General features: G+C 46.2%; 1 protein-coding gene across 3 annotated transcripts in view; it reads right to left on the bottom strand.

Annotated features, from left to right (window-relative positions):
* Positions 1 to 25,069, bottom strand: part of SHISA6 (shisa family member 6) — a 327,571-nt gene that overhangs the window by 296,455 nt on the left and 6,047 nt on the right. For all 3 annotated transcript variants that reach the window (XM_025361669.1, XM_025361670.1, XM_025361671.1), the window contains exon 2: positions 9,302 to 9,462. In XM_025361669.1, the coding sequence (XP_025217454.1) occupies positions 9,302 to 9,462 (161 nt within the window). The remainder of the gene's footprint in view (positions 1 to 9,301; positions 9,463 to 25,069) is intronic.

Genomic DNA, 25,069 nt, shown 5'->3' with positions numbered 1-25,069 from the left:
CTGGATTCCAGGTTGTTTCAATGCAGCCTAAAGACATAGCTGTTTCCAGAGCTCTCAACTTGCTCTGTTCATTCATCCTAAACCCCTGTGACTCTCTCATATGACCTACTGTTCCCCGTGGGACTTACTGGGACTTCTGACCCAAATATGGGGTTTGCATCATGCTAGTCACTTTGTATTTACTGGACAGCCTGAGTATGCCAGGCTCTGAGCCAGGGATTGGAGATTGTCAGGTGAGCTATGCTGATACCAGACACACCTTAGAGAAACCAGACAGCCCAGAGGAAGTTAAGTCAATCTTCACAACAACACAAGCAGGAGAGTTTATACCCAGTTTACAGACCAGGAAAACTGAGGCATGGAAGGTTAAGTAAAATGATCACTACTTCCAGCTAGTGAAGGCAGAACGGGGTTCCAAACTGGGGCCAACAGTCCTAGTCAGCCCCCTCCACTGTGTCTCTGCAAGGACAGAGGAGCCCAGGGTGCCACCAAGGACCAGTGGAGAAATGCCCCCAGGCAGGGAGCCAGGGAAGTGAGAGCCATGTGGGGGCCTGGGAGAAAAGGAAGAGCAGGCTAGGCTGTGGGAAAGTGAACGAGAAGAGAACATTCCAGATCAAGCAAAGAGCAGAGCATGGCTGGGGAGCTGTAGAAGACAGAGAGTGCATCCCTATAAGGACCCAAAAGTATTTGAGTAGGCAGAGCTTTGGTGTCCACGGAAGGAGTGGCAGAGTTTCTGATGGCAGAGACAAAAAAGAAGCTCTTCCCAGAATCCCCCAAAACTGTGGGAAGGAGGTTGCCTGGTAGTGGAACGCAGGAGATGGGCTGAGGAGGAGGTAAGGGGAGCTGATGGAGAGGCAGCAGGTGTAGATAAGTGTTTTGCAAAGCTCGGCTGTCGGGGAGAGAAGAGACAGGGAGAGTGTGAAACGGAGGGTGGGCTCATCCTATGTGAGGGTAAAGAGGCTGAACATATCCCCAGGCTGGAGGAGCAGAGCTGCTACAGAAGGGGGCAGGAGGGGAAAGATGGAAGTCCAGGGAGCAAGGTTCTGTGGACCAGGAACAGATGGGGTCCCAGGCACAGAAGGGAAGGTGAGCTTTGGCCAGCAGAGGGGGTCTTGTTAAATGGAAGATGGGGCCGGGTACAGTAGCTCACGCCTGTAATCCCAGCACTTTGGGAGGCTGAAGCGGGCAGATCACCTGAGGTCAGGAGTTTGAGACCAGCCTGGCCAGCATGGTGAAACTCTGTCTCTGCTAAAAATAAAAAAAAATAAAAAATAAAAAATTAGCCAGGCGTGGTGGTGGGCACCTGTAATTCCAGCTACTCGGGAGGCTGAGGCAGGAGAACTGCTTGAAGCTAGCAGGCAGAGGTTGCAGTGAGCTGAGATGGCGCCACTGAACTCTAGCCTGGGTGACAAGCGTGAAACCCCATCTCAAAATAAAATATAAATAAAATGGACCTTGGGGTATCTGCGCCCTGCAAGACATGTTGAATTCCGAGTCTGTCATCATCTGAGGATAGGCTGACCATCCCTCCCAGGGATGTCACTTGTAAATTTAATAACCATGCTTTCAACCTCATCACCTAAGTGATAGAAAACAGTCACTGAGAAGGTCAGGGCTGAGGAGAGCCAAAGTCTGCCCGGGTCCCTCTCTTCCTGCATGCCTCCCCTCCACACCTTTCTCTACCAGCTCTGTTCCTCCAGCATGGGCATGTTTTCATGTTTCCCCCCACCCTTCACCCCTCACATAGGATGAGCCTACCCTCCATTTCACAGCCTCCCCGCCTCTTCTCTCCCCGACAGCTAAGCTTTGCAAAACAGTTGTCTACACCTGCTACCTCTCCATGTGCACCCTGGAGACCCTGGGCCCCACTGCAACATGATTCATTCATCAGCCCTCATGAGCCCTGGTTCAACCGGCTATAAAATCCGAATCAAGCAATACCTTGGCTCGAGTCTCAGGGAAGGAAAGAGGGGAATGGGACCTGACGTTGACAGGGCACCTCCTGGGCTCACAGATCTGTGTTTGCCATCCATTCCCCTATGGAATCCCAGAGAGGGATGTGTCTCTGGTCGCATTCCACGTGGAAGGAGATGCCGCATGGAAGATGGCTGGGACTTTCAGAGAGGGGCCGACAAACTAGAGCCCACAGGCCAAACCCTGCCCATTACCTGCTACTGTAAATGACATTTTATGGAAACACGTCCAAATTTTATGAAAACACACATCCATTCATTTACTTATCATCTATGGTTGCTCTTGTGCTTCAAGGGCAGAACTGGATAGTTGCCACAGAGATCTTACGGCCTGCAGAGCCTAAAATATTGACGATCCAGCCCTTTCCAGAAAACGTTTGCCAACTCCTACTTCAGAGCCCTGGACTAAGGTCCAGGCTGTCCAAACCAAGGGGCAATTTGGTCTTTGATTTGTCTTATTGTGAAACCTACAAGCTCTTTCCGCATCATCTTGCCCCCTCTATAGGAGGGTGTCTTCCTGTGGAAAGAGAAGTCAGAGAAAGTCATAGAAAGTTCTCTCATTAACCTGTGGTGTTCACTACTTGGCAACCAGAAAACAGAAATCAGATCATCACACTTAAATAAACTCCTTGCCAAGCACGCCCGCTCACGCCTGTCATCCCAGAACTTTGGGAGGCCGAGGTGGGCAGATCACAGGCTCAGGAGTTCGAGACCAGCCTGACCAACATGGTGAAAGCCCGTCTCTAGTAAAAACACAAAAATTAGCCAGGTGTGGTGGCACGCACCTGTAATCCCAGCTACTCAGGAGACTGAGGCAGGAGAATCTCTTGAACCCAGGAGGTGGAGGCTGCAGTGAGCCAAGATTGCACTACTGCACTCCAGCCTGGATGGCAGAGCAAGACTCTGTCTCTAAAAACATAAAAACTTACAAAATAAAAATAAATAGGTAAAATTAATTTTAACAATCAGTGCTTGACAGCCACATGTAGCTAGGAACCAATATATAGGACAGTGAAGACTTAAAATTGTCTTGCTCTTGTGTCAGATGCGCTTTGATTGCTTTCTATCTATATTTATGTCACCTCCCACTTAAGTGACCCCTGTGTGTCTCAGTTTCCTCACAGGCCAAGCATAATTCTGGCCAGCTAATCTCACCATCTCCATAGAGCTCCAAAACCTTATGAGGCTATCATCTCAGACTCCTCTAGAACAACAGTTCTGTTTCTTTCGGGGACGACTGAGAAAAGAAAAGTCCTACTTCCTACGAGAAGCTGAGACTCACCAGAAGTTTCCCAGCTCAGCTGCACAACCCAGGTTTTCTGGCTTCATGGGTGGCCCTAAACCTGTCCCTGGGAACAGGGACTCTCTGGGCTGCCTGGGCTTCCAAGGCACCCATGCTTTCTTAGCAGGGTGTAAAGAACTGGGACGGCATCCTGGATAATAGTCTTCTGGGCCCAGCCATGGAAGCAAAGCTCCCAGTTCCTGGCTGCACTGACCTGTGGAGTTCTGGGTCAGCCCCAGACAGGAGGAGAGGGGCCATGGGGCTCGGTAAGAAGCCTGGTCAGGCCGGGCGCAGTGGTTCACACCTGTAATCCCAGCACTTTGGGAGTCCGAGGTGGGTGGATCACGAGGTCAAGACATCGAGACCATCCTGGTCAGCATAGTGAAACCCTGTCTCTACTAAAAATGCAAAAACTAGCCGGTGTGGTGGCGGGCGCCTGTAGTCCCAGCTACTTGGGAGGCTGAGGCAGGAGAATCACTTGAACCTGGGAGGCAGAGGTTGCAGTGGGCTGAGATTGCGCCACCGCACTCCAACCTGGGTGACAGAGCAAGACTTCATTAAAAAAACAACAACAACAACAACAAAAACCTGGGCACTGGACTCCAGGACCTTCTGGCTCAACCAGCTGGCTGGTGATCAGCCTATGCGCTAAGGGATGGACACTATACTTACTTTACAGAGAGGGCTGCTACATGCGGTGCAGTCTTCAGTATGCAGCTGCATAACCAGTGCCTGTGCTTGGATCCTATGCCCATCCAAGTCAAGGACTATGTCATCCTTCATTAATTCCCTGAACCAACAGCTCTTGAGCAACTAGGATCTTCCAAGTGATGTTCTTGGTCCTAGGATACCATGATGATAGGAAGAGAAAACCCTTGTGTACCTGGGGCTTGAATTCTGATGGGGACAGATAATAAACACATGAACTGACAAATGTATGATGTCAGATGATGTAAGTACTCTAAGAAAAGTAAAGCCAGAGATGGTAACAGAGGACAAGGTTAGGAAAGGCCTCTCCAGAACAGTGCTGTTTGAGCAAGATTCCACAAAACAAATACCTAGTGCTAGAAAATTTGAGGCTACAGGAACAGAGAGAGGAAAATATCTCAATGCAAGAATACAAACGGCATGAGAAGAAACAGTGTGTCTGGAGAAGACTAGTGTATCTGGAGCCTGGGAGGGACGCAGAAGGTAGTAGGGGTTGAGGTCAGAGAGGCATGAGGGGATGGGAGCCAGGGCATGCAGGGCTGTGGCAGAGTGCTCCTCTGCCACCTGTTCAGCCTTCATTCTGGGTCTCCATGAAGCTTAGAGAGTCATGACCCTTGGCTCCCTTTGTCTGCCATTAATGGATATGGCTTTGACAACAGGCAGGATGACTGGCTGTTCTTTTATACAACTCACAGTGGTATGCAGATGGGCATGAATATTTACTGTCTCCAAATGATGTCACTCTTGATAAAGCGAATCTGGATATCAACATTCTGTAACCTCAGCACATGATCTCATTACTACTGCCAGGAATGGGTACTCCACTCTCCCCAGATGTCCCAGGACAGGCTCCTTAGGAGGGGGTGAGGTGAGGCAAACATGCTAAGTCTCTCCTACTTCCCATCTATGAAAAGCGAGCCCACAGCAAGCCTCTAAGGTGCTGGACTCAGGGAACTGCAATGCTCGGTATGGTGCATCTCTTCATGACTCCACTTGGTCCCTTAAACAAGCTTTTTATTTCTACTTATGCCTGCTTTTGCCCAGGGGTCTCCATTCGAAGCTCCATACTGACCCCCTGCCTCTCTCAGATGAGCCTGAGTCTTCCACTCCCTTCGGCCCCACCTGTTGAGAAGAGGACTGGTTACAACAGCCACACTCACTCTGCCTAGCCAGTCTCCATCTTGCAGATCTTGATGTGAACCTACATTCAATAATCTTCAAAGAATCTCTTCCTTATTTGACAGCTTTCCTCCAGTTCCCTCAAAACTTTAAGAGCTCAGTTTGCAAAGTTTTCTGGACTGGAGAACCATGTGGGAAGTTTGTTTTTGTTTGTTTCTTTTTTTAATATCAATGCCAGGTCCTACTATAAACCAAGTAAATCAGAATCTTTGGGATGGGGGCAGGCATTGGTATTTTCAGAATTCCCCACACGACTCCAGTGTGTGACCAGGGCTGAGAATCACTGAGTTAAAAGAGGTCTTCTTCAACTTTATCATGTGTACAAATCCTCTGAGGATCCTGAATGCAGCTTCAGATTCAATGGGGAAGAGCCCAAGACTCTGCATTTCTAATAAGTTCCAATGGAATGCAGTTGCTGCTGGTCCATGGACCGCACTTTGAGTAGCAAGGGTCTGCAGGCAGCCAGATTTGAGGGGTAAGGGATGAAAGCAGGGTTCATTGGTTTTCTACATTCCAACCAAGTGTCCCGTATGTGGCAATCTTTAAAGCTGGAAAGGGGCTTCTTGGAAGGGTTGGGGTAAAAGGCTCTTATAGAAGGGGACAGGATTTTTCTGCTAACGTGGGATTAGAAACTCTCACATCTAAGAAATGTTACAGGATCCATTCGCTATTATGCATAAAGTGCCTAGCAGAGTACCCAATACATAGTAAGTTCTCAATCTGTGGTACTTGTGCTATTATTGTTTTCATTATTACAGCAGGACTCTCAACCCACATCCCAAACCAACCAAGCATATGCTTTCAATGTCCAAAACCCTGACCAAGCCCCACAAATTACTTTCATCCCCAGAGGATGTGCCTCAGACAGCAGCCAACCACAGGAAAGCTTGAGTCCAGGGACCTTCATCCCAGACACAACCCCACGGACCCTGCCTGGTCTAAGGACACCAATGCATTGCCTTTGGTTCTTTCATTCATTTGATTCATCTTCCATGAGCTGTGATGTGCCTCCATAGCCTGATCATGGCTAACAGTCAGTGTTTGCTATGTATGGGGACCTGTCTTCAGTGCTTTACTTGGTTTAACTCATTATACAATTAAAACAACTCTGACGTACAGGTACGATTGGCTTCGATAGCAGACAAAGAAACTTGGAAAGACAAAGAATCTTGCCCAATATCACATACATAGTAAGAGACAGGGCCAAAAGGCAAACTGAGGAAGATACTTAAATGCTCAAGCTTTCCCGGTGCTTCTCAAACTCTAATTGCTAAGCGATTTCACCAAATTACAGGTTCTCATTCAGCAGGAGAGGTAGAGTCTGGGATTCTGCATTTCCCACAAGCTCTCAGGTGATGCTGATGTGGCTGACCCACCGAAACCATCTTGAGTATCAAAGCTACTCATATGCTCTGATGCCTACTGGTGTTACTGGATATCTTCCTTAATAGCCCCCTAAAAACTTACTACCATACTCCTACAACTGATGGTTTGTTGATTTGATGAGTGTCAAAATTATGGTAAATTTCCACTCTGAACACTTACGCAAAGTTCTGTTCAACTTCTGCTCAAACTGCAATATTTTGTGGCAAAGGATATCAACTGTTTGGAAAAGCATTGTGTCCATTATAATCTGTAGAAGCTGCAGCTTGTGATGAAATTGCTTTTAAATTTAAGCATCACAACTGAGAATGCTTTCTGGGCCAGGATACTATTCCCATCTCCAAGCGCAAAGTGAAGAGTTCCAATTTGAGAAATACAGGAGGAGAATTTCTTGAAACATAGAAGTGAATCATGTAACTGGAAGCTTTCCTTCTCAGCTCACTAGAAGAGACGAGGTATATAGAAACCAGAAGAAATGACAAATCTTCCTGCTCTGTGAAGGGTATTTAAGGGCAAATCCAGACTGTCCACCTAATCAGTCTGGATTCAGCAGTGGGGAACCAGCTCGCTTGAGAATGAGACAAAGAAAACCCAAACAGAGAGAGGGGAAGATAAACAACCAGGGGTGCTTTTGATGCCAGAGTGACCTGAAGTTTCAGAGTCACAACAAGGTTCTGGTGGAGACTGACTTCAAAGGATGAATCCTTGGAAAAATCAAAATATACTACTCAAAGGTGGTGATAATACCAGAGTTGGATTCAACAGTGATCAGTGACAAAAAGGATTAGCTACAACGGTGTCTCTATGCAACTCCCACAGCCCAGTGACTCTCAAACTTAGTTCCACATTAGAATCACCTGGGAAGTGTTAGCCACCAGCCCCCCACCCACCTCCATTCTCAGACCACACTTCTACATCAATTCAATCAGTCTCTGGGGGTGGGGCCGAGGCATCCTTAATTTTCAAAGATCTCCACTTGATTCCAATGTGCAGCCAAGTTTGAGAACCACTGGCTTAGGTTTTCAGTGTCTTCACTCATAAAATGAAGGAATCCTTCAGAACCAGTGATTCTCACCACTAGACATGTTAGAATCACCTTGGGGAGATTGTTTAAAATACTAATGTGATGCCAACACCATCCCTAGAAATTCTGGTGATTCTGTGGAGCCCAGGCATCAGCATTTTTAAGATCTCCTCAGGTGATTCTAAAATGCATCCATGTAGATGACCACTGGTCCAGATGTTTTTACCAAGATTCCTTCTATTGCTTATGTTTTAAGGATCTATGGTGTTAAAGCTGAAAATGCATCTTAGACATTTTGCAAATGTGGAGTCCCCATCTTTACCTTTACAGCCGGGATTTTTAACTTTGGATGAATCTATTAACTCCCTTAAATCATATACAAACTGTTGGATGAATATAAATATGTATATGTATTTCTCAGGAGGGAGTGTCATCTCCTTTTATTAGGCTCTCAAAAGATTTAAGAATGCTATTTTAAAAGCAAATATTAGGTTTCTGACTTAATAAATTTAAGAAAAATAAAGAATGAATGGAAAATAAATTTGATCTCATCGGCACTTTTGCTATAGTTTGGATTTGGTCACATCCACTGCCACCTAGTGGTTATATATCCTTATTGCAGGCTTAGTTCAGATCACATTGTCCATCCTCTAAAAACTACAGAGTAATAGATGTGAAGATTTCAGATCCAAGTATCAAAGTAAAAGCTTTCTCTGGGACTAGGATTAGTACCAGTAAGAGGCTATCTGGAAACACTCACTACAAGAGATGACTTCCCAAGCTGTACTTGTAAGGAGACTGTCCACTCAGATATTTTGGATTCATACCCTTAACTGGGTAAGGATATTACAGTTTCCTAGTTCTTACTATTGTTAACTATTTGCCTTGGTTTGAATCTTGTTTTTCTCTCTTACTAATCATGTAACCTTGGGAAAGTTACTTAGCCTTTCCATTCCTCACACAAAATGGGGATAATATAAGTATTTCTAAGATTGCTGTGGAGAATAAATAAGAAAATACATGTAAAAGGCTCAGCATGACTCTTGGCACAGAACAAGATTCCAATAAATATTTAGGTTATATTACTGTTATTACTGATTTTTTAATTATTATTAACATCTCAGTGACCTTGTTCAAGTTACTAAATTTCCTTGAGCTTCATATATCGACCTGTATGACAAGGAAAATAAGCCCTGCCATTTTCTTCACAGTTATAGCAATGATAAGTACAAAAAGTAGAAGGCATATTGTTATTTTATGGCAACTCATCATACATCCAGGGAATCTACAGAGCACAGGAAAAAGACACGCAAAAATAGAGATGTTAATTCTCATCCTCAGGAAGGAGCTCTCTGAGATCCCAGTAGTTGAGCAGGTTCTATAGTGGGGTACAGTAATTTATTGTCACATATCTAGCATCCTACTCAGCCTAAAGTTTCCCACCACATGGCTGAATGGATGGCCATACCCTGCTATGGATGCTGCAAGCTCCTTTATACCAGCCACTCACTAGGTCACACGTGCCTGAAATTGTCAGTTCTCATCCAGCCCAGACACTGACCGGCAACAGTCTTGCCCATTCCAAACTCACCCCAGGGAGAAAGTCCCAAAAATCTTTTGCAAGCCTGCCTGTCCATCAGAGAGTCGCTCATCTCACCATCATATGTCCACAACCTGCCCCACCAGAGCAGAAACATCTTGAAACCTCTCACCAGCCTCAGCAAAGAATCAAGGTGTCCAGCTGTTACTTACCTGGAGTCTGCTTGGCCGTACGCACAGGAGTATAGTGGTTTTTGGAGGACGATCTGACCGGCGTGTTCTCTTTGGGAGAGGTATCGATAGCCGAGATAGTTTCTCTTTCACAGTGTGCTATGGGGATTGGTCCCTGTTGTCTTAAGATGTCAGCCAGAGCCCTAAACAAGGAGGAGATCACATAATGAGATTCACTGAGCAGGTGTGCACACCCATGAGGGGAGTTGGCTTACTTTCATATGCCCTTTGATTTACAGAGATGCAGGAAGAGAGAGAGAGACAGCATTCAGCTCTCAATAGTCAGCTACATCTGGTGTTGGTTTCAGCAGGGGACACAGGGTGAAGGTTACCATGCCTGGAGGTACAGACTAAAAGGCTGGGGCTATGGTTTCTTTCCTTAATTCATTTCACATTAGTAAACTCTGAGCCCTTTCAAAATACTGGCTCCCCAGCTATCCACCTATGCCAGGCAGGTATCTACAGCAGTTGGCCAGTGGAATGCCACTATGGTGAAGGGCTGAAACTATCGGCCTCAAATTCAGCAGCAGGTCACTAATATCAGGGGACCACTTCGTCATCCAAAACCACACACTGAGTATCATGTACTAGATACTGGAGACCCAAATAAGTACGACACACAGCTCCTGCTATCAAGGAAGGGTATGATTGACCTGCAAGGACAGGACATAGAGATGAAAAGATAAAAACCAAACACGTGAATGGTGCAGACAGTCAAGACAACTGGAGTTTAGAGGAGGGAGCAATCACAAATACAGGGAAAAAATACACAGGAAGAAAGAAAGACAAGCAGAGACTCTGCCATAGCAGGAGAGACCCGTTCCCCTGCAAGAGGTCCAGCTACTCAAGAGAAAGCAGCTTTTGTTAACTCAGTGCCCAGCTTCAACAACCAAACATGCAGTGACTGAGGACTCAGCATGCATCAGTCACTGAAGAGAGAGAGATCAATGGGATCCAATTCCTGCCATCTAGGGGCTCATAATTTAGGGGGAATTGCTCCCCTACTTGCTTTCAAACAGAACGCCCTCTGTGGGTATGACATGTGACATACTCACTGGCAGTGGGGAACATATGAGTAAGGACAGCCACAAGAGACTACACCTGGATACTGTCACTTCAGAGCCAGGTCCCCAGTCCTCAATGCACTCCATTTTGCACAGGCCAGGCAAAGACTCTTCCATTTTCCTAAGGGGTGTCTCTGAGGGGTGGGGCCCTGCCCAACCCAAGGCTTCCCTCTTACCAGGAGTCCAGCTCCAACACTCTGGCCCCATGAAAAGTGACAACTGCAGCAGTTTAGAAATGCATCTGAGTAAACTGTGGGGGGAAGAATAGTTTCTTCACAAAATGGTCCTGGGACAACTAGATCGCCACATGAAAAAGAAGGAAGTTGGATCCTTACCTCACACCATATAAAAAACTAACTCATAATGGATTATATACCTAGATATTAGTCCCAAAACTATAAATCACACTGAGATACCCTTTCATACACACTAGGATAGCTATAACCGAAAAGCCACACAATACCAAGTGTTGGCAAGGAGGTAGAGAAATTTAATCCTTCATACACTGTTAGTGGGAATGGAAAACCCTGCAATCCCTTTGGTAAACAGTTTAGCACTTCCTCAAAACTGTGATGTTCCTTAAACGCAGAATTAACATATGGCCCAGCAAATCTACTAGGTATTCCCAAGAACAATGAAAAACATGTGTTGTATTAAACTTGTGTACAAAAGTTCAAAGCAGCAGTATTAATAATAGCCAAAGGGTAGATGCAACCCAAAAGTCCATCAACTGCTGAAGAGAAAAACAAAATGTGGTATATTCACACAATGGAATATTATTCAGTCATTTTAAAAAGGCATACTGACACATGCTATCACACAGATGGACCTTGAAAACATCATGCTAAGTAAAAGCAGCACACCGTAAAAGATCATGTTTCTATAACATACCCAGTTAGGTAAATCCGTAAAGACAGAAAGCAGAACTGGGGTTACCAGGGACTGTCTCTAGGTCATGTGAGAAAATAAGAAAGCAGTTTGTGCTATGAGACGTATCTTCTCCTGGGAGAGGGCTCCTGATGCCCAGTGGGCTGCACTGAGCTGGTCAGCACAGCCAAGAGAGAGGGATGTACAGCAAAAGGTGTTTCTCAAACAAGGGCTGCCTGACAGGCTACCTAAGGATGGGAACCCTGCCACATGTTGTAAAGTACATGGCAGCTAAGGAAATGCTCCTATTCCCACCCCCATGTGTGACCATTTTCCAGGATCCTTCCTTTCCAGTACCCGCTGCCAACTAGGAAGGCAGCCCTCATTCCCAGACCACGTGGCCTTAAGAGTGAGTCCCTCTGCCTACTCTCCCTCCCTCCACTGGTGACCCCCCTCCTCGCTCCGGTTCCTCTCCATCTTCCATCCCCTTCTCTCCAGGGTGCTCAATAAATATTATTCTAATTCTGAAATGCGTGATCCTGGTCTCACCTAATTAATTTGAATACGCCGGAGGAAATGGGTTAAGGCCTGAGCTACTTTCTAACCGTAGGAAAGAAAATTGGTCACTGAGGAACCGCACAGCAGATTTTGTAAAAGAGTGGGCAGCAGCTTCCAGCATCTGAGAGAAGACAGTAGGGAGAGTCAGACAGTAGCAAACAGAGAGGGAGAGAAAGGGAGAGAAAGGGAGGGACAGGCGACAGAGGTCCAGAGAGAAAGAGAGGAGAGAAAACAGGTGGAGAGAGGAGAGAAATGGGAGATGGAGCCAAAGAGACAGAAGGAGAATGAGAGGGGGTCTGAAACCCCAAGCAAGAGAGAGCAGGCGAGGTTCAGAGAAGAGAGTTAGTGAAAGTGACAGGCATCAGGAGACAGAGAGAGGATAGGAGGCAGAGTCCGAGGGACAAGTAAGCCGGCAGGAAGAGCAAGAGGGAGAGTAAGCCACAGAGAACCAAAGTGAAATCCAGAGATAAAATGCGATTCAGAAGAGACAGGGAAAGGGGGTTAGAGAGAGACATTCGGAGGGAAAGAGTCAGACAGAGAGAGACACACAGACGGCCAAGTGAGGGACTCAGGACAGGACAGGCTGTCAGCAGGGCCCTGTCACCCCCCATGTGGATGACAGATGTGTCTGATTTAGGAATCTGAAGTGAAGAGTCACCTTAGTGGTTGTGCTCTTTCCAACCCTCTCCCACCCACAGCAAGCCCCTTTGGCTGCAGTATCTGATATATGGAACAAAAGAATTCTTTTGCCTGAATTATCTGGATTATTGCCTAGGTTTGATGCTCCCTTCTGTCTGTGTATTTCTTGGCTTTCTCGGGTGTGTGGCAAGCAGGGGAGAGTAAATTAATCAGGCAGCAAATCTGATCAGGGAAAACAGTCACTGTGATGAGGCCAGGAAACTTAAGCTTCCTTCAGTACTTGGTCTTGTATATTAATCACCTGAATAGCAAAAGTATCATCTTACATTTGGATAGCACTTAATAATTGCTCAATGCATTCACCTGCCTTGTCTCATAATCCTATCCCTGTGACCTTTGCAGCTATTATTATCATAATTTTTAACAAGGAACTGAGGTTCAGGCTAATTCCAGCACTAAAGCATATTGGAACAGGGATTTAACTCCAAGGCTTCTGACTTGAGCCCGGGCATCCTTCTGTTCACCGGGACTGTCTCTTACATACATTTCACTTCCTACAAATCATCAGCCTTAATGAGTCCTCCTGGTCCCTCCAGCTGGGTCGGCTAATTTAGCAAATGCCAGTTAATATTTGGGCATGGAGAAACAATTAGTAAATGAGTGATTCAGTTCAATACCAATTATGTATTTGCTTAAAACCTTGGTTATTGTTGTCAGTGGTCCCGAGGAAATGAAAGTGTGTCTGAATTTCCCTCAGTGCTTAGTTATCTCAACACCTGCAGGGACCAGGCCCAGTCAACATTTTAACGTGTTGCCACTTGCATTCAGGATATGAACTAGTTCTTAAAATGGCAAGTGATTTCCCTTAACAACAGAAAAATAAACAAAACCTTGTTCATAACTTTGCCTCATAGTCTTGTCTGCTTGAGATATTAGAGACTATCATTTATTCAGTGATTTCGATGTCCCAGACACTGGCTCTTACATGCACTGGATCATATATTTCTCAGAATGCTCTTACAAGGGATGTGCCATCGGTAGCCCTATTTTGTTGATCAGAAAACTAAAACTTTTAGAGGTTATATATGTTACCCAAGGTCACACAGCTAGTAAGTGCTGAATTCAGATTCCAAACACAGGTAGGTTAAACTACAGGGGCTGACTATATACCACCAGATTATTCATTCTTCTAGCCACCCATCTCTTCATCCATCTCTCCCTCCCTCCATTCATCCTTCCCTCTCACTTTCCATCCCATATCCCATCCATCCACCCACCTCCATCTATCCAAAATTATATCCATCCCCGCAATTCATCCCCTCATCCATCTGTCCAACACTCTATCCATCAATCCATAAAACACTTCATCCATCATTGAAGATCATCCCTCCATCCAACACCCCATCCATCCATCCATCCATCCTTCCATCCACTTAATCACATTTGTTTTCTTCACCTACTATCTCCCTGTAATGGTCCCTGAACACAAGATTTTAGAGAGTGTTTAATCGTTGGGGCAAAGATCTACCCAGACCTGAGAACTCAGCTGTGGCTCAACTGCTCAGCGCTAGTCACCTTAGTGTGCCATTCACACCAACAGCTCTACAACCTTTTACACTATTTTAGCAGCCATCTTTTCTGCCAAATGAAATCCTGACTGGAACACCAACATACTTCACCAGACCGCTGCTCTGCATAAGGCCAGTGGGAAGTGGGGGCCCTGTTCCTCCAAGCTCTTCTCAGTAAATCTGGTAGGAAGTACTCAGTTGTCCCTGGACTTCGTGGAGTTTGCAAATTTTAAAACAAGTATGGTGAAAGAGCATCAAAATGAAAACTTGGGTTTTTTTTTTTTTTCTTTTGTCCCTATCTTCATTCACTGAACAGATGGTCAAACTTAGGTCCCTCCCAAATTAAGTGGGGGAACCTAGAGCCCCTTAGTTCACCTGGTAATTATTATAAATCTCAACCAATATGCCCTCCAGCTCAATGAAGTGGTGCAATGGAAAGAAACCTTCCGTCTCTGCCACGTCTCTGGATTTCTGAGCTGTCTGAATGCTGTGGAAAGGAGAACACAGGCTCAGCTATTATTCAGTAAGTTATTCTGCGCCAAATGCAAGGCAAACTGGATAGTGTAGAGCCCTAATCATGCCCTTTCTCTTTCTAGGGGGGTAGGAAGAAATTGGTGCTGCTGGATAAGTATGATAAAAGGCCAAATACATGAACTATTCCGTGAACAAGCTATTCTGGTTAATGTTCTTATTCCTAAGGACTAATGAGAACGCTCTTGTTTTTGAAGAACTTTCTAAAAGCATTCCTGCCTAATTAAGTATACTGAATATAATTAATTTTTTTTTTTAAGAATTCAAGGTTCTTCGCGAGAGGGCCATCAGTCTAATCTTTAGTTCTCTTCACAGATGAAAACCTAAGTTAACATGTAGACAGTCTAGGAAGTGAAATTGCTCATATAAAAACCACAAGACAGATCGTGGAAATTGCTTCTGTTTTTGTTTTCTTTAGGGAAGTCTCTGATAGCTAATTCTTTTGTATTTCTCTTGAAAGTAGAACGTAGATACTTTATTCCAGTTAAATAAAGGATACTGGTTATTTGAGTCCCAGATACTGAGCTTTTCCTCTTTCTTCCCTTCCTGCCTTCCTTCCTTTCTTTTTCTTTCTTTTCTTTCTTTTTTTTTTTTTTGAAAGAGGGTCTCACGCACTCACCCAGGCTGGAGTGCAGTGGTGACATCATGGCTCCCTGTAGCCTCAACTTCCTGGGCTCAAGCGATCCTCCCACCTCAGCCTCCCCAGTAGCTGATACTACAGGCAAGCACCATCACATCCGGCTAATTTTTAAATTTCTGTAGAGACTGGGCCCAGGTTGGTCTCAGACTCCTAAGCTCAGGCAATCTGCCTCCCTCAGCCCCTCAAAGTGCTGGAATTACAGGCGTGAGCCACCACATCCGCCCCTGAGCTTTTACTTGATAATGACCTCTCAGGAACTGCTGGTGTCCTCTTTAACCGCATCTCACACTTACCTACCGGACAGTCGGAGTGTCTCCATTGTCTAAAATATGTACCCAGGACAATTGAAATGAACGTATTTTTAATAAACATGGACCAAGGAGAACGGCTTAATTTAGTTTTCCCTATTCCCGGTTCTCTCAGAGTCCACTTGAAAAACACAGCTGCTGGCTTTGTGTGTGCACAAGACTGCTCTCCTCATACAGAGAGGCTCAGAATGGCTGTGGAGATCTCATTTGTTGTGTTAACAATGTCTGTGCATCTGCATTGAGCTGTTCTGCAGGTCTGAGTTGTCCCCAGCACAATTGAAATTCATCATGGCCAATAAACATCACAGGACTCAGTGAGGGAAGGCATGGCCTGCCTGTTTTTTCAGGCAAGCCGAGCGAGTTGCTCCATCCCAGTGGGTGCCTGTCCTGGCTCTGTCGCTAGACCAGCCGGGAGCCAGGCAGAGAATAGATGTGCATTCCCTGGGGGCCCCATTCAATCCTAACAGCATCATGATCACATACTCCATTCCTTACGTGAATCATATGAAAATTTCCCCAGGCCTGAGAAATGTGGTAGCGCCAATACCAAACCCAGACTTTTCAGAAATACTTGGATTGTTTGAGAATTCATTGAAAATGCAGATGTGTCAGGTGCACCTATTATTACTGGAAGCTGGGAAAACAAAAAATGCTACCAAGACTTGGTAACAGGGCCACATGGTCAACCAGGGGACAGATGAGTTCATAACTGTACCTGTGCACAAGGTGCAAATGGGCTGCTGCTGCTGCCATTACAATTCTTGTGATTGTTGGCGTTGTTTTGTTTTGTTTTTTGAGATAGGGTCTCCCTCTGTTACCCAGACTGGAGTGCAGCGGCATGATCTCAGCTCACTGCAACCTCCGCCTTCTTGGTTCAAGCGAGTCTCCTACCTCAGCTTCCCGAGTAGCTGGGATTAAAGGCCCCCGACACCATGCCCAGCTATATTTTGTATTGTTAGTAGAGATGGGGTTTCACCATGTTGGCCAGGCTGGTCTCGAACTCCTGACTTCAGGCAATCCACCCACCTCGGCCTCCCACAGTGCTGAGACTACAGGCGTGAGCCACCGTCCCACCTGTAGTGCCCGACCAGTGTTGTTTTCTTTACGTGCAATGGGCTCAGACCTAAACTGAGAGGTGAGGTAACATGCAGGCAGCACAGCCTAATGGCCACACACGGGGATTCTCAAGCCAGAAAGCCTAAGTTGGAATGCTGGCCACTGGGTGGTTGTCAGCAAGCTACTTAAGTGTCCTGCGGCTCTGTGCCCTTGTTGAAAAAATAAGGCCAAAATAATGAGGCAGAAAATAATGTCTGCCTCTTAGGGTTATCATAAAGATTAAATGATGTAATAGTTGTAAAGCACTTATGAGGCTTACAAGGAGCCTGGCACCTTGTAAACACTACATAAATATTTGACTAATAAATAAATCCAAATGTCTACAACCTCCTGATATCTACATCGGATCAGCCTATAGGACCACAATAAAAGCAGAAGCAGAAGGGGGAAGGCTCAGAGGACTGGTGCAGTTATGCCAAACTGGCAACACTCTTGGTGTGGCGGGGCAGCCACATGGCACAGCTGTGGCCATGGGTCATCCTGGAAGGGACCACCCACGCCCCATATTTCCCACTCAGGCCTAAGGATGGAAATCCATATGGCCACACACCAGTTTCTGCTGAACCCTGAACTTGGACTTTCAGAGCCAAATGCAAAGACAGGCTGTTCCTTCCCGCCAGGTCCCCATGGATTTGCTTCCACTAGCCTGCAAAGAAGTATCCAGATGAAGCTCCATTGCAAACGAAGGTATTCACAGTGTGAGCAAAAGAAATCAGCAGTCTAATGGGGCACAGAAGGGCAAACAGATCAAACTGGCCAGGGCAACCCTTTCTGTAAAAGATTCAGTTATTCATTCTTTCTTCTTCCCTTTTTCTTTCTTCCTTTTCTTTCCTTCTTTCCTCCCTCCCTCTCCCTATTTTTCTCTTCTTTCTTTAAAATAAATGGAAACATTGTCATTTCCCTACTCAAGGATCTTCACACTAATGCAAATACCAGAAGGGTACACAAAAAAGACCATTTTAATTCCTACTGACTTTAACTCACTGTATTCAGCCAGTCATTCAGTTATATTTCTTAAGCACCTACTCTGTGCCAGGCACTTCTCTAGGCACTAGAATCCAGGTGTAAACAAAACAGGCAAACACTCTTGTCCTGTTGACGTAGTGGTGTGGGAGATGGATCCCTGTCACAAAGCAAAGCTGCTGTGTAGGGCTGCAGACCAAGGAACTTCCCAGAAGAAACCAGATCTTTAAGTTGCATCTGAATTACCGAGATCCACATGCTGCTCTTAGAAATCTCATTTGGGGTTCCACCATAGAATTATAGCCCCATTTCTGGGTGGACAGCCTCTGCCCCAGTGTGAAGTGGAACCCACGTCCCATGAGGACAGACTCTTAACTAGGAGTGCTTATTTATTCGGGAGAAGGGAAGCCTGGACGTGGGCCTTGACTGCTATCTTCAAACACACGTTTTGCCATCCTGCAAAAGAAATGATACGCTCCTTCTGAGTTACTCCAGGAAGTGGATCCCAGTCAAAGAAGTAACTTTGGCTCCCCATGAGAAACAACTAGAATTGCATCCTAATAACTAGACCAACTGCCTCCAGAGGTAGGGGCAGCCCTGTCCTAGATGAATGGGCGGCCACTTGCTGTGCGCGAGAGGAGGGGGAAGCGGGAAGGTGGTGCCAAGAGGGAGAGTCACTAAAATGCCTCATAAGTCCTCTTCGACCAAGAGAACCCATGAGTTGAAGATGTTAAAAGCAGCATCCTCACGAGACCATTTGCAGATGACATTCTTATCTGAGTGGCGTATGCAAGGAAAACGCATCTCCTCCCACATCCCAGAGCTGTTGAAGCTGTAAGTACGGATGCGGACTGTGTCAGCATGTATGTTTCAGGTGTGCTGAGGGCAGAATGGGCCAGAGAACACACCTCCACAACTTTACAGCCCACATCCCACAGCAGAGGGGCCAAGGGACTCACTCAAGGTCATCGAGACAAAGTGACAGAGTTGGGTCATCCTGCCTCGTAGCTCAGCTCCCAGGAAATGCTCTAAGACAGGGAAAGATGGATGACACCCTCCAAAGGTGAAAGAAGGATTTGGTAGATGTCCCTCGAGAGCCACATAACCAGACTAAGGGAGGGAGGTCAAAGTTCTTTTCTAGAAGGGGCACGGCTGCTGGCTAAGTGCCTCCTACCACTTCCTGCAGTAGGTTTGATGCTGTCTCCTCAATCCAAACAGCGGTGTTGGGAACAGTGATTCATGAGCAGACTACTTAGGCCACTGAGAGAGCACCACAGAGAGAGCCAAGGCAGGGCTCGAAGTCCGGGCCAGTTTTCCAAAGTCTGCCTCCAGATCCATAACCTCTCAGGCCCAGCTGGTCATGACTGTGGCAAGAAGCAGAAAAGTGAGCACAAGGATGTAGCATAGCTTATAACATAAATTCTCAAAGCTGAAAGAGAGAGAATTGGATTCTCAAAACTCAGGGAAATAGAAAAAGAAAATAAACAAGAAGTGGGAAAATGAGCGAGAACCCCCAGAGGGAATTGAAAAGGGGGTCTGAAGCAGCTTCCAGTCAGGCATCACCAATTCAGTAGAAATAAGGGCAGGCTAATCCCAATCAATGAAACAGACGTGAAAATTCTAAAACACTTTAAAGGAAATGCATTTTTACTGCTTCCCAGGCCAATGCAGGATTTCAAACTCAACTAAAAAAAAAATAAAGTAAAATTGATCTTCGAAGAGCTACTTCATTGAATAGATGAGAATGATTTGTAATTTACATGCCAATTGTCTACTAAGAGCCTGCCTTTAAACAGTCTAACCTTCTTCAGGGTATATGTCCCCTGCGAAATCTCTGCAGTTTGTTTGAGCTATTAATCTGTTCATCGCAGATTTTTATCAGACAGAGAAGGAAAAGAAAAAAAAAAAAAACTTTGCCCAGGTCCAATTTGGATAAATTTTGCATTAGTGGCATCTAAATCGATGTGGCTTAATGAAGTTATGGCAGGACAAGTTCAAGAGGGCGAGTCGGAGGGAGAGGGGAGAAAGAACACAGCTCGTCAGAAGTACAGGAATCAAAACAAGGACAGATGGAGAAGATGCGGCAGTGGACAGAACACCGAAAGTAACACGAAGAAACATTTTAATGATGTGACTTAAAAGCAAGGGAGAGATGTAAGAGATCCTTGGCTCCAAAGCCCAATATTCTTCTTTGCGAATGCTTGAGTGTGGGTAAGAAGCTGGCTGTTGATTATCTGAGCACTGAAACGCACTGATATTTCCCATTGCATAAACAGTCTCCCCAAGACTATGGGATACCATTCCTGGGAAACTTCAGGCAAATTTCTCAAGATGCAGCAAAAAATCAGAAACAGCTAACTACGAGTCCAACAGGGAAGTTGGAATCCAGATTCTCCCCCAAGTTCTGGAGCAGCCTCAGCTTTTGAGCCGGCCACATGCCCTGTCACTGCAGGGAGATGGGTTAAGAGGAGTCTCACCTTCAGTCAAAGCCGTCCACCAGCGGTGACTGAGGTCAGAATTCCCTAGTGATTCTATCTGAGCCTGATCCTAGGACTGAGGGAGGAAAACTCCCGTGACAACTCCCTTCTTTGCTACGATAGTGTTTGGTTACCGACCTGCCTGACTCCTAGCCGAGATGCATATTCTCAGGACCTCAGAAAGGAGGGGATGGATGGGCTCTGGAAGCGACTCTCAGATGCCACTTCAAATTAACAGTCACCCCCCCACCCCTCCGCCAAGCCGTTCAGAATTCCAATTCCTCCCACTGAAACAGCAAGGGCGAAGGAAGACAGAAGTGGCTGTTTGGGTGGAAAACACACTTCCCAGAAGAGGACATTTGGCTAAGGGAACAACGAATATGTCCAGAGGACAGATGTCCTGAGTAATGAGACTTTAATGCCGAAGCTAATGGGAACAGTACACGAGACCAAATGCCAAAAAAGCAAGGAATAATGAGAGTGTTTGCGAAGACTGCAGAAAGCAGCGACTCTTCTCCCAAACACTGGGGAACGGGGGCAAAGGTTCTAGCCACCCAGAGTCTCACTGGGGTTCCTGTGTCCACGGGTCTAGAGAGAGGGACATTGGCTTTAGGCAAGGAGGATCCAAGGCTTCTCTTGCTCCTCTAACAAGGAGTAGGTGTGAGCCAAGCAGGGACAAGAAGGATGAAAACAGGGAGCAGGAATGCTGGGTTCCTGGGGAAGATTAGTGAGATACATTTTCACACACCCTCAAGCAGAGGTGAGTTTCCTGCTCAGGTGGCCCTGGCTGGAGCTGCACACCAGGGAATGTGAGTTCAGCTGCTGCTTACCACCCTGTGACAACCGGATCCTGAGGCGTGTGGCAGGTTGGGAGCTGGAGAGTAAAACACAGGCTATTAGAGTGACCCAGGATTCCTTCCTTTCTTTCCACGTGCCCTTCAGGACAGGGTACTTGAGAGCACCAGAAACAGAGAATCACAGGCAAGGCATGAGTCATTAGGAAGCACAGCCACAAGGGTAGAAATATGGAAGGAATAAAACTAGAACAGGGAAGCAGAAGCAAGTTGGCCAAAATGCTGTGTCTTGTATGCACAATGCTAGATGTTAGAAATGGGGCAGGGTGGAAGAGTTATGATAAATGGAGCTGTTTGTGAGCTCTACATCTCAGTAATTAAAACTAGAAATAGCCCTAGGTCCATACTGTCTCCCAAATCACCTCTTTCCTCCAGTGCCCCTTACCCAAGCTCCCGTCACTGCTCCCAGGAGCTAGGACTCGTGCAGAACTGCCCGGGGGTTCTTTCAATACTGTCAAGTTTTTTTTTTTTTTTTTCTCAATGAAAATCAGGGTGGTTTTGTTTTATATTTTCTTTGCATTGCCTTTGCTGTCCTCAGCCAGTATCATCTAGTCCTGAAAGAGAGCTCTTTTACTGCCCTGAGCATCTTGCCGCCTGGATGCAATCTGAGTGGGGGCCGCCATTTTGGTTCTGCAGAGCCCTCCTAGGCAGGTCATTTATCTTCCTAGTCCTTCACTATGATAACCAGTCCCAGGGCATAGGAAGGTGGGCCTTTGGTTTCTTAAGTATTCTGAGTATCGCTGACTCCATTACATTCAGGAAGGTGAGAGCCAGCTGCTCCACTGGAGTTCAGAGAGAGAAGGGCATCAGCAATGTACTAGCTGTGTGACCTTGGGCAAGTTACTAAGCCTCTCTGAGTCGGTTTCCTCATCTATATCATGGGCCCCTACACTCAGAGGGGATGATGGGAGGATGCAGTGAGACAATGCAGGTCAGGTGCTGAGCTGAACGCTGGTACAGAGTGAGCCCTCGAGACCGAGCACTCTTCTGAGTATCTCTCTACCATCCTCTCCACTTCCTTGAGTCTTCATCTCACTGAGACCTCCAGTTCTCTCTAACTCTGGCTTGTGGGCTTGCATGAGTGATGGGGTTGTGTAAGCTCCTGGGACACAGAGCTTCCACTGTCCTGACACGTGAGCAGAGTTAAGAGGGACTCCCAAGCTCACAGCAAGACTGACTCCTCCCAGAATGCCAAAGAATTACCTTTAGAGGGTTATCAGGACCAGAGGCTCTGCCCCAGCCTATGCATGGGGGCAGTACAAGTGCACAGCCCTTTACCAACCCCCAAATCCTGACTGAGATGAATGAATGCCATTCTACCCAGGTAGTACAGCCGTGGCTACCCCACCTGCAAATGCTGAGTCTGGTATTTGTCACCTGCCTTTACACTCGGCCTGCCCCACCCTCGCTCCATTTCGGTGATCAATCCGTGCACTGAAGGCACATTTGGGGGTGGAGGGAGTGGTGATAAATGCACATTAGGAATTGATAAGCAGTGCTCACTGGCACCCTTATCTTCCTGGGCTTGCAAATATTTCTACGTCATCTATGGCAGTCTGGCCCAGCCAGTGACCCCGTCTGAATGCAGAAGTACAGAGGCGATAGCCCTGGGATAGAAAGAAGGGCAGGCACAGTGAACACTCTGGCTCTGACCCCGTGCCTCACTGCATGCATCCCATAAAACTGGGTCCTTTTACCCTCCGTATCAAACTAGGAAGCTAAATTAAGCTAACTGTCTACTATCTCCTGCAGAAATGTGGGACATGCACTTTTTTCACCCTTTCTGGGCAGTTTTATGTGAAATACTTGCTGCAGATTCGCCTCCTTTTTCTCCCCCTGTCTTAAGACCCCCACCACCTGCCTGGCACATGGATAAAGCATCAAACTGATTTTCTTAAGGCCAATAATTATCGTTCCTCATGAGGAGTGGCCTCTTCAAAACAATCATCGTGGACTGCCAGGCACTCCTGTGCAGAGCTGCCATTCTCTCCTCTCTGAAATGCCTCTTCTGGGCTCCTGCCTTCAGAGACAGCTGACACGGCTCCTAGGAGAGCAAGTCTCATTACTGGAGGCACTCTTGATTTCTGATCACCTATTTCATTCATCAGACTCAGCCCCACGACTTGCCATTGCTTACAAGAATCACATCGACCCTAGAAAATAAAAATACGTTACTCTCAGAGAAGGTCAAAATGACATGCCATGGGCCTTCAATGTACTTTCAAGAGAGGGACCGTGGGAACATTTTCTGCAGAAAAATCAGCATGTGGCCTCCCAAGGTGACTGCTTGGAAGGGTGACACATTAGGGTATGTATACCCAGGTTCTTTCAAAGAAAATATCAAGCACATTACAGGGAAAGCCCCCAGACTGCATGCCACACAGGTTATTTTCACATAATGAGTAAGCCCAGATTTCCAGTTTCATTAGCCTGCAGTATCTGGGCCCAGAGCTGAGAAAGAGCAAAACTGGCGCCTATGAATGAGCTTCCGTGGTTTGCAGAGCAATATTCTATGTAGGGGGCCAACCCGGAAGATAACCCTGAAATCACACACACACATACACACTCACACACATGTACACACACACACACACACACACACACACACACACAGAGCCACCGGATGGCGGGAGGTCTCTGGCCTCTCACAGAGGTAAACTGCATTGATCCGGCAGGTCTCAGCATTTCCACTCATCTCTGGGAGAGAGACAGAAAGCATTCACACTGTGAATTTTTAATGACAGATTTCTGCCCACAGTTTCATTCAGTGACTTTTTGCCCGGGTCCACAACTCTTTGGCTTGTGCTGTATTTTCCTTCTTCAATGGTTCGTATTACTCAGAACCTTATAAAAGGATTATGCTCAGATTAGGTTATTGCCCTTTAGAAAGGAACGTGAAAAAAAGCTGCAAAAGGACTGGGGAAGATCGACGGAAATCATTTTAGTGGAGACATTCAGTGGAAACAGTGAACCAGGAGGGGTACAGAAACGTAGGAAAGAAAGAGAAACGAGAAAGCTGTAACTCACATCTCTAAGGATTCCAAAGTTATTTGGTGATGACTAAGGAACGTGCAAAGAGTAAAGAAGCAGAATATATTTTCAGTGAATGAGATGAGTCTGAGCACTAGAACACAGGCGCCCTGGCTTCAACTCCAAGCTCACCCACCCACTAGCTGGGCTCCCTGGCACTGTGATCTAGCCTCTCTGAATTTCAGTTGCCTCACTTGTAAACTTAGGGAACTAGATTAAATGAATTGCTAGCAATGAAAATGTTATAATTCTGTAATAGATGACAAAATAATAGAAGGTACTACCCTGCTTTTTCAGAAGATTCTGGTTTCGCTTCGAGAGATTAAAAAAAAATAGCAATATATCCTGAACTGTTTTAAAATTAGGCTTGCTCAAGGGTTGAGTTCAAGGGACTGAGATCGTCTGAGGATTCACTAGTAACTCTCGCACCCAGCTCTCTTATCCCTCTACAATATCTGCAAAGAAAGACACTAGAGGCCGGGCGTGGTGGCTCACACCTGTAATCCCAGCACTTTGGGAGGCCGAGGTGGGCAGATCATGAGGTCAGGAGATCGAGACCATGCTGGCTAACAAGGTGAAACGCTGTCTCTACTAAAACTACAAAAAATTAGCTGGGTGTGGTGGCACGCACCTGTAGTCCCAGCTACTCGGGAGGCTGAGGCGGGATAATAGCTTGAACCAGGGAGGCGGAGATTGCAGTGAGCCAAGATTGCGCCACTGCACTCCAGCTTCGGCCACTAAGCAAGATTCCGTCACAAAAAAAAAAGAAAAAGAAAAAAGAAAAAAAGAAAGACATTAGAGACGTGAAGTCATAAATGTAACTCAGGAAGAAATAATGGGGTGGAGTTTCCCAAGGTAAAGAAAAGAGGGGGAAAATTACAACAGAAACTAAAAAATGAATTTTAGTCTAGATCTTCATATATTCCACCGAACCACAACCCCCTGCCATCACCACGAACCAATCTGAGACATCTCACACTCCTGTAAATTGAAATCATCATTTTGTGGTTCCACAGGTGATATATCATCAAGGGATATGAGCAAAACTGTAAGACAAAATTCACTATAATTTCAAAAATGGATGGTACAGGAGTCTGAAAGAGGCGAGGGCAGCAGGGAAGGAGGGTAGTGATCT

Source organism: Theropithecus gelada, chromosome 16 (genome assembly GCF_003255815.1).
Source record: "Theropithecus gelada isolate Dixy chromosome 16, Tgel_1.0, whole genome shotgun sequence".
Taxonomy (NCBI): Eukaryota; Metazoa; Chordata; class Mammalia; order Primates; family Cercopithecidae; genus Theropithecus; species Theropithecus gelada.
The sequence above is the reverse complement of the archived record's forward strand: the minus strand, read 5'-3'. Positions and strand labels throughout refer to the sequence as shown.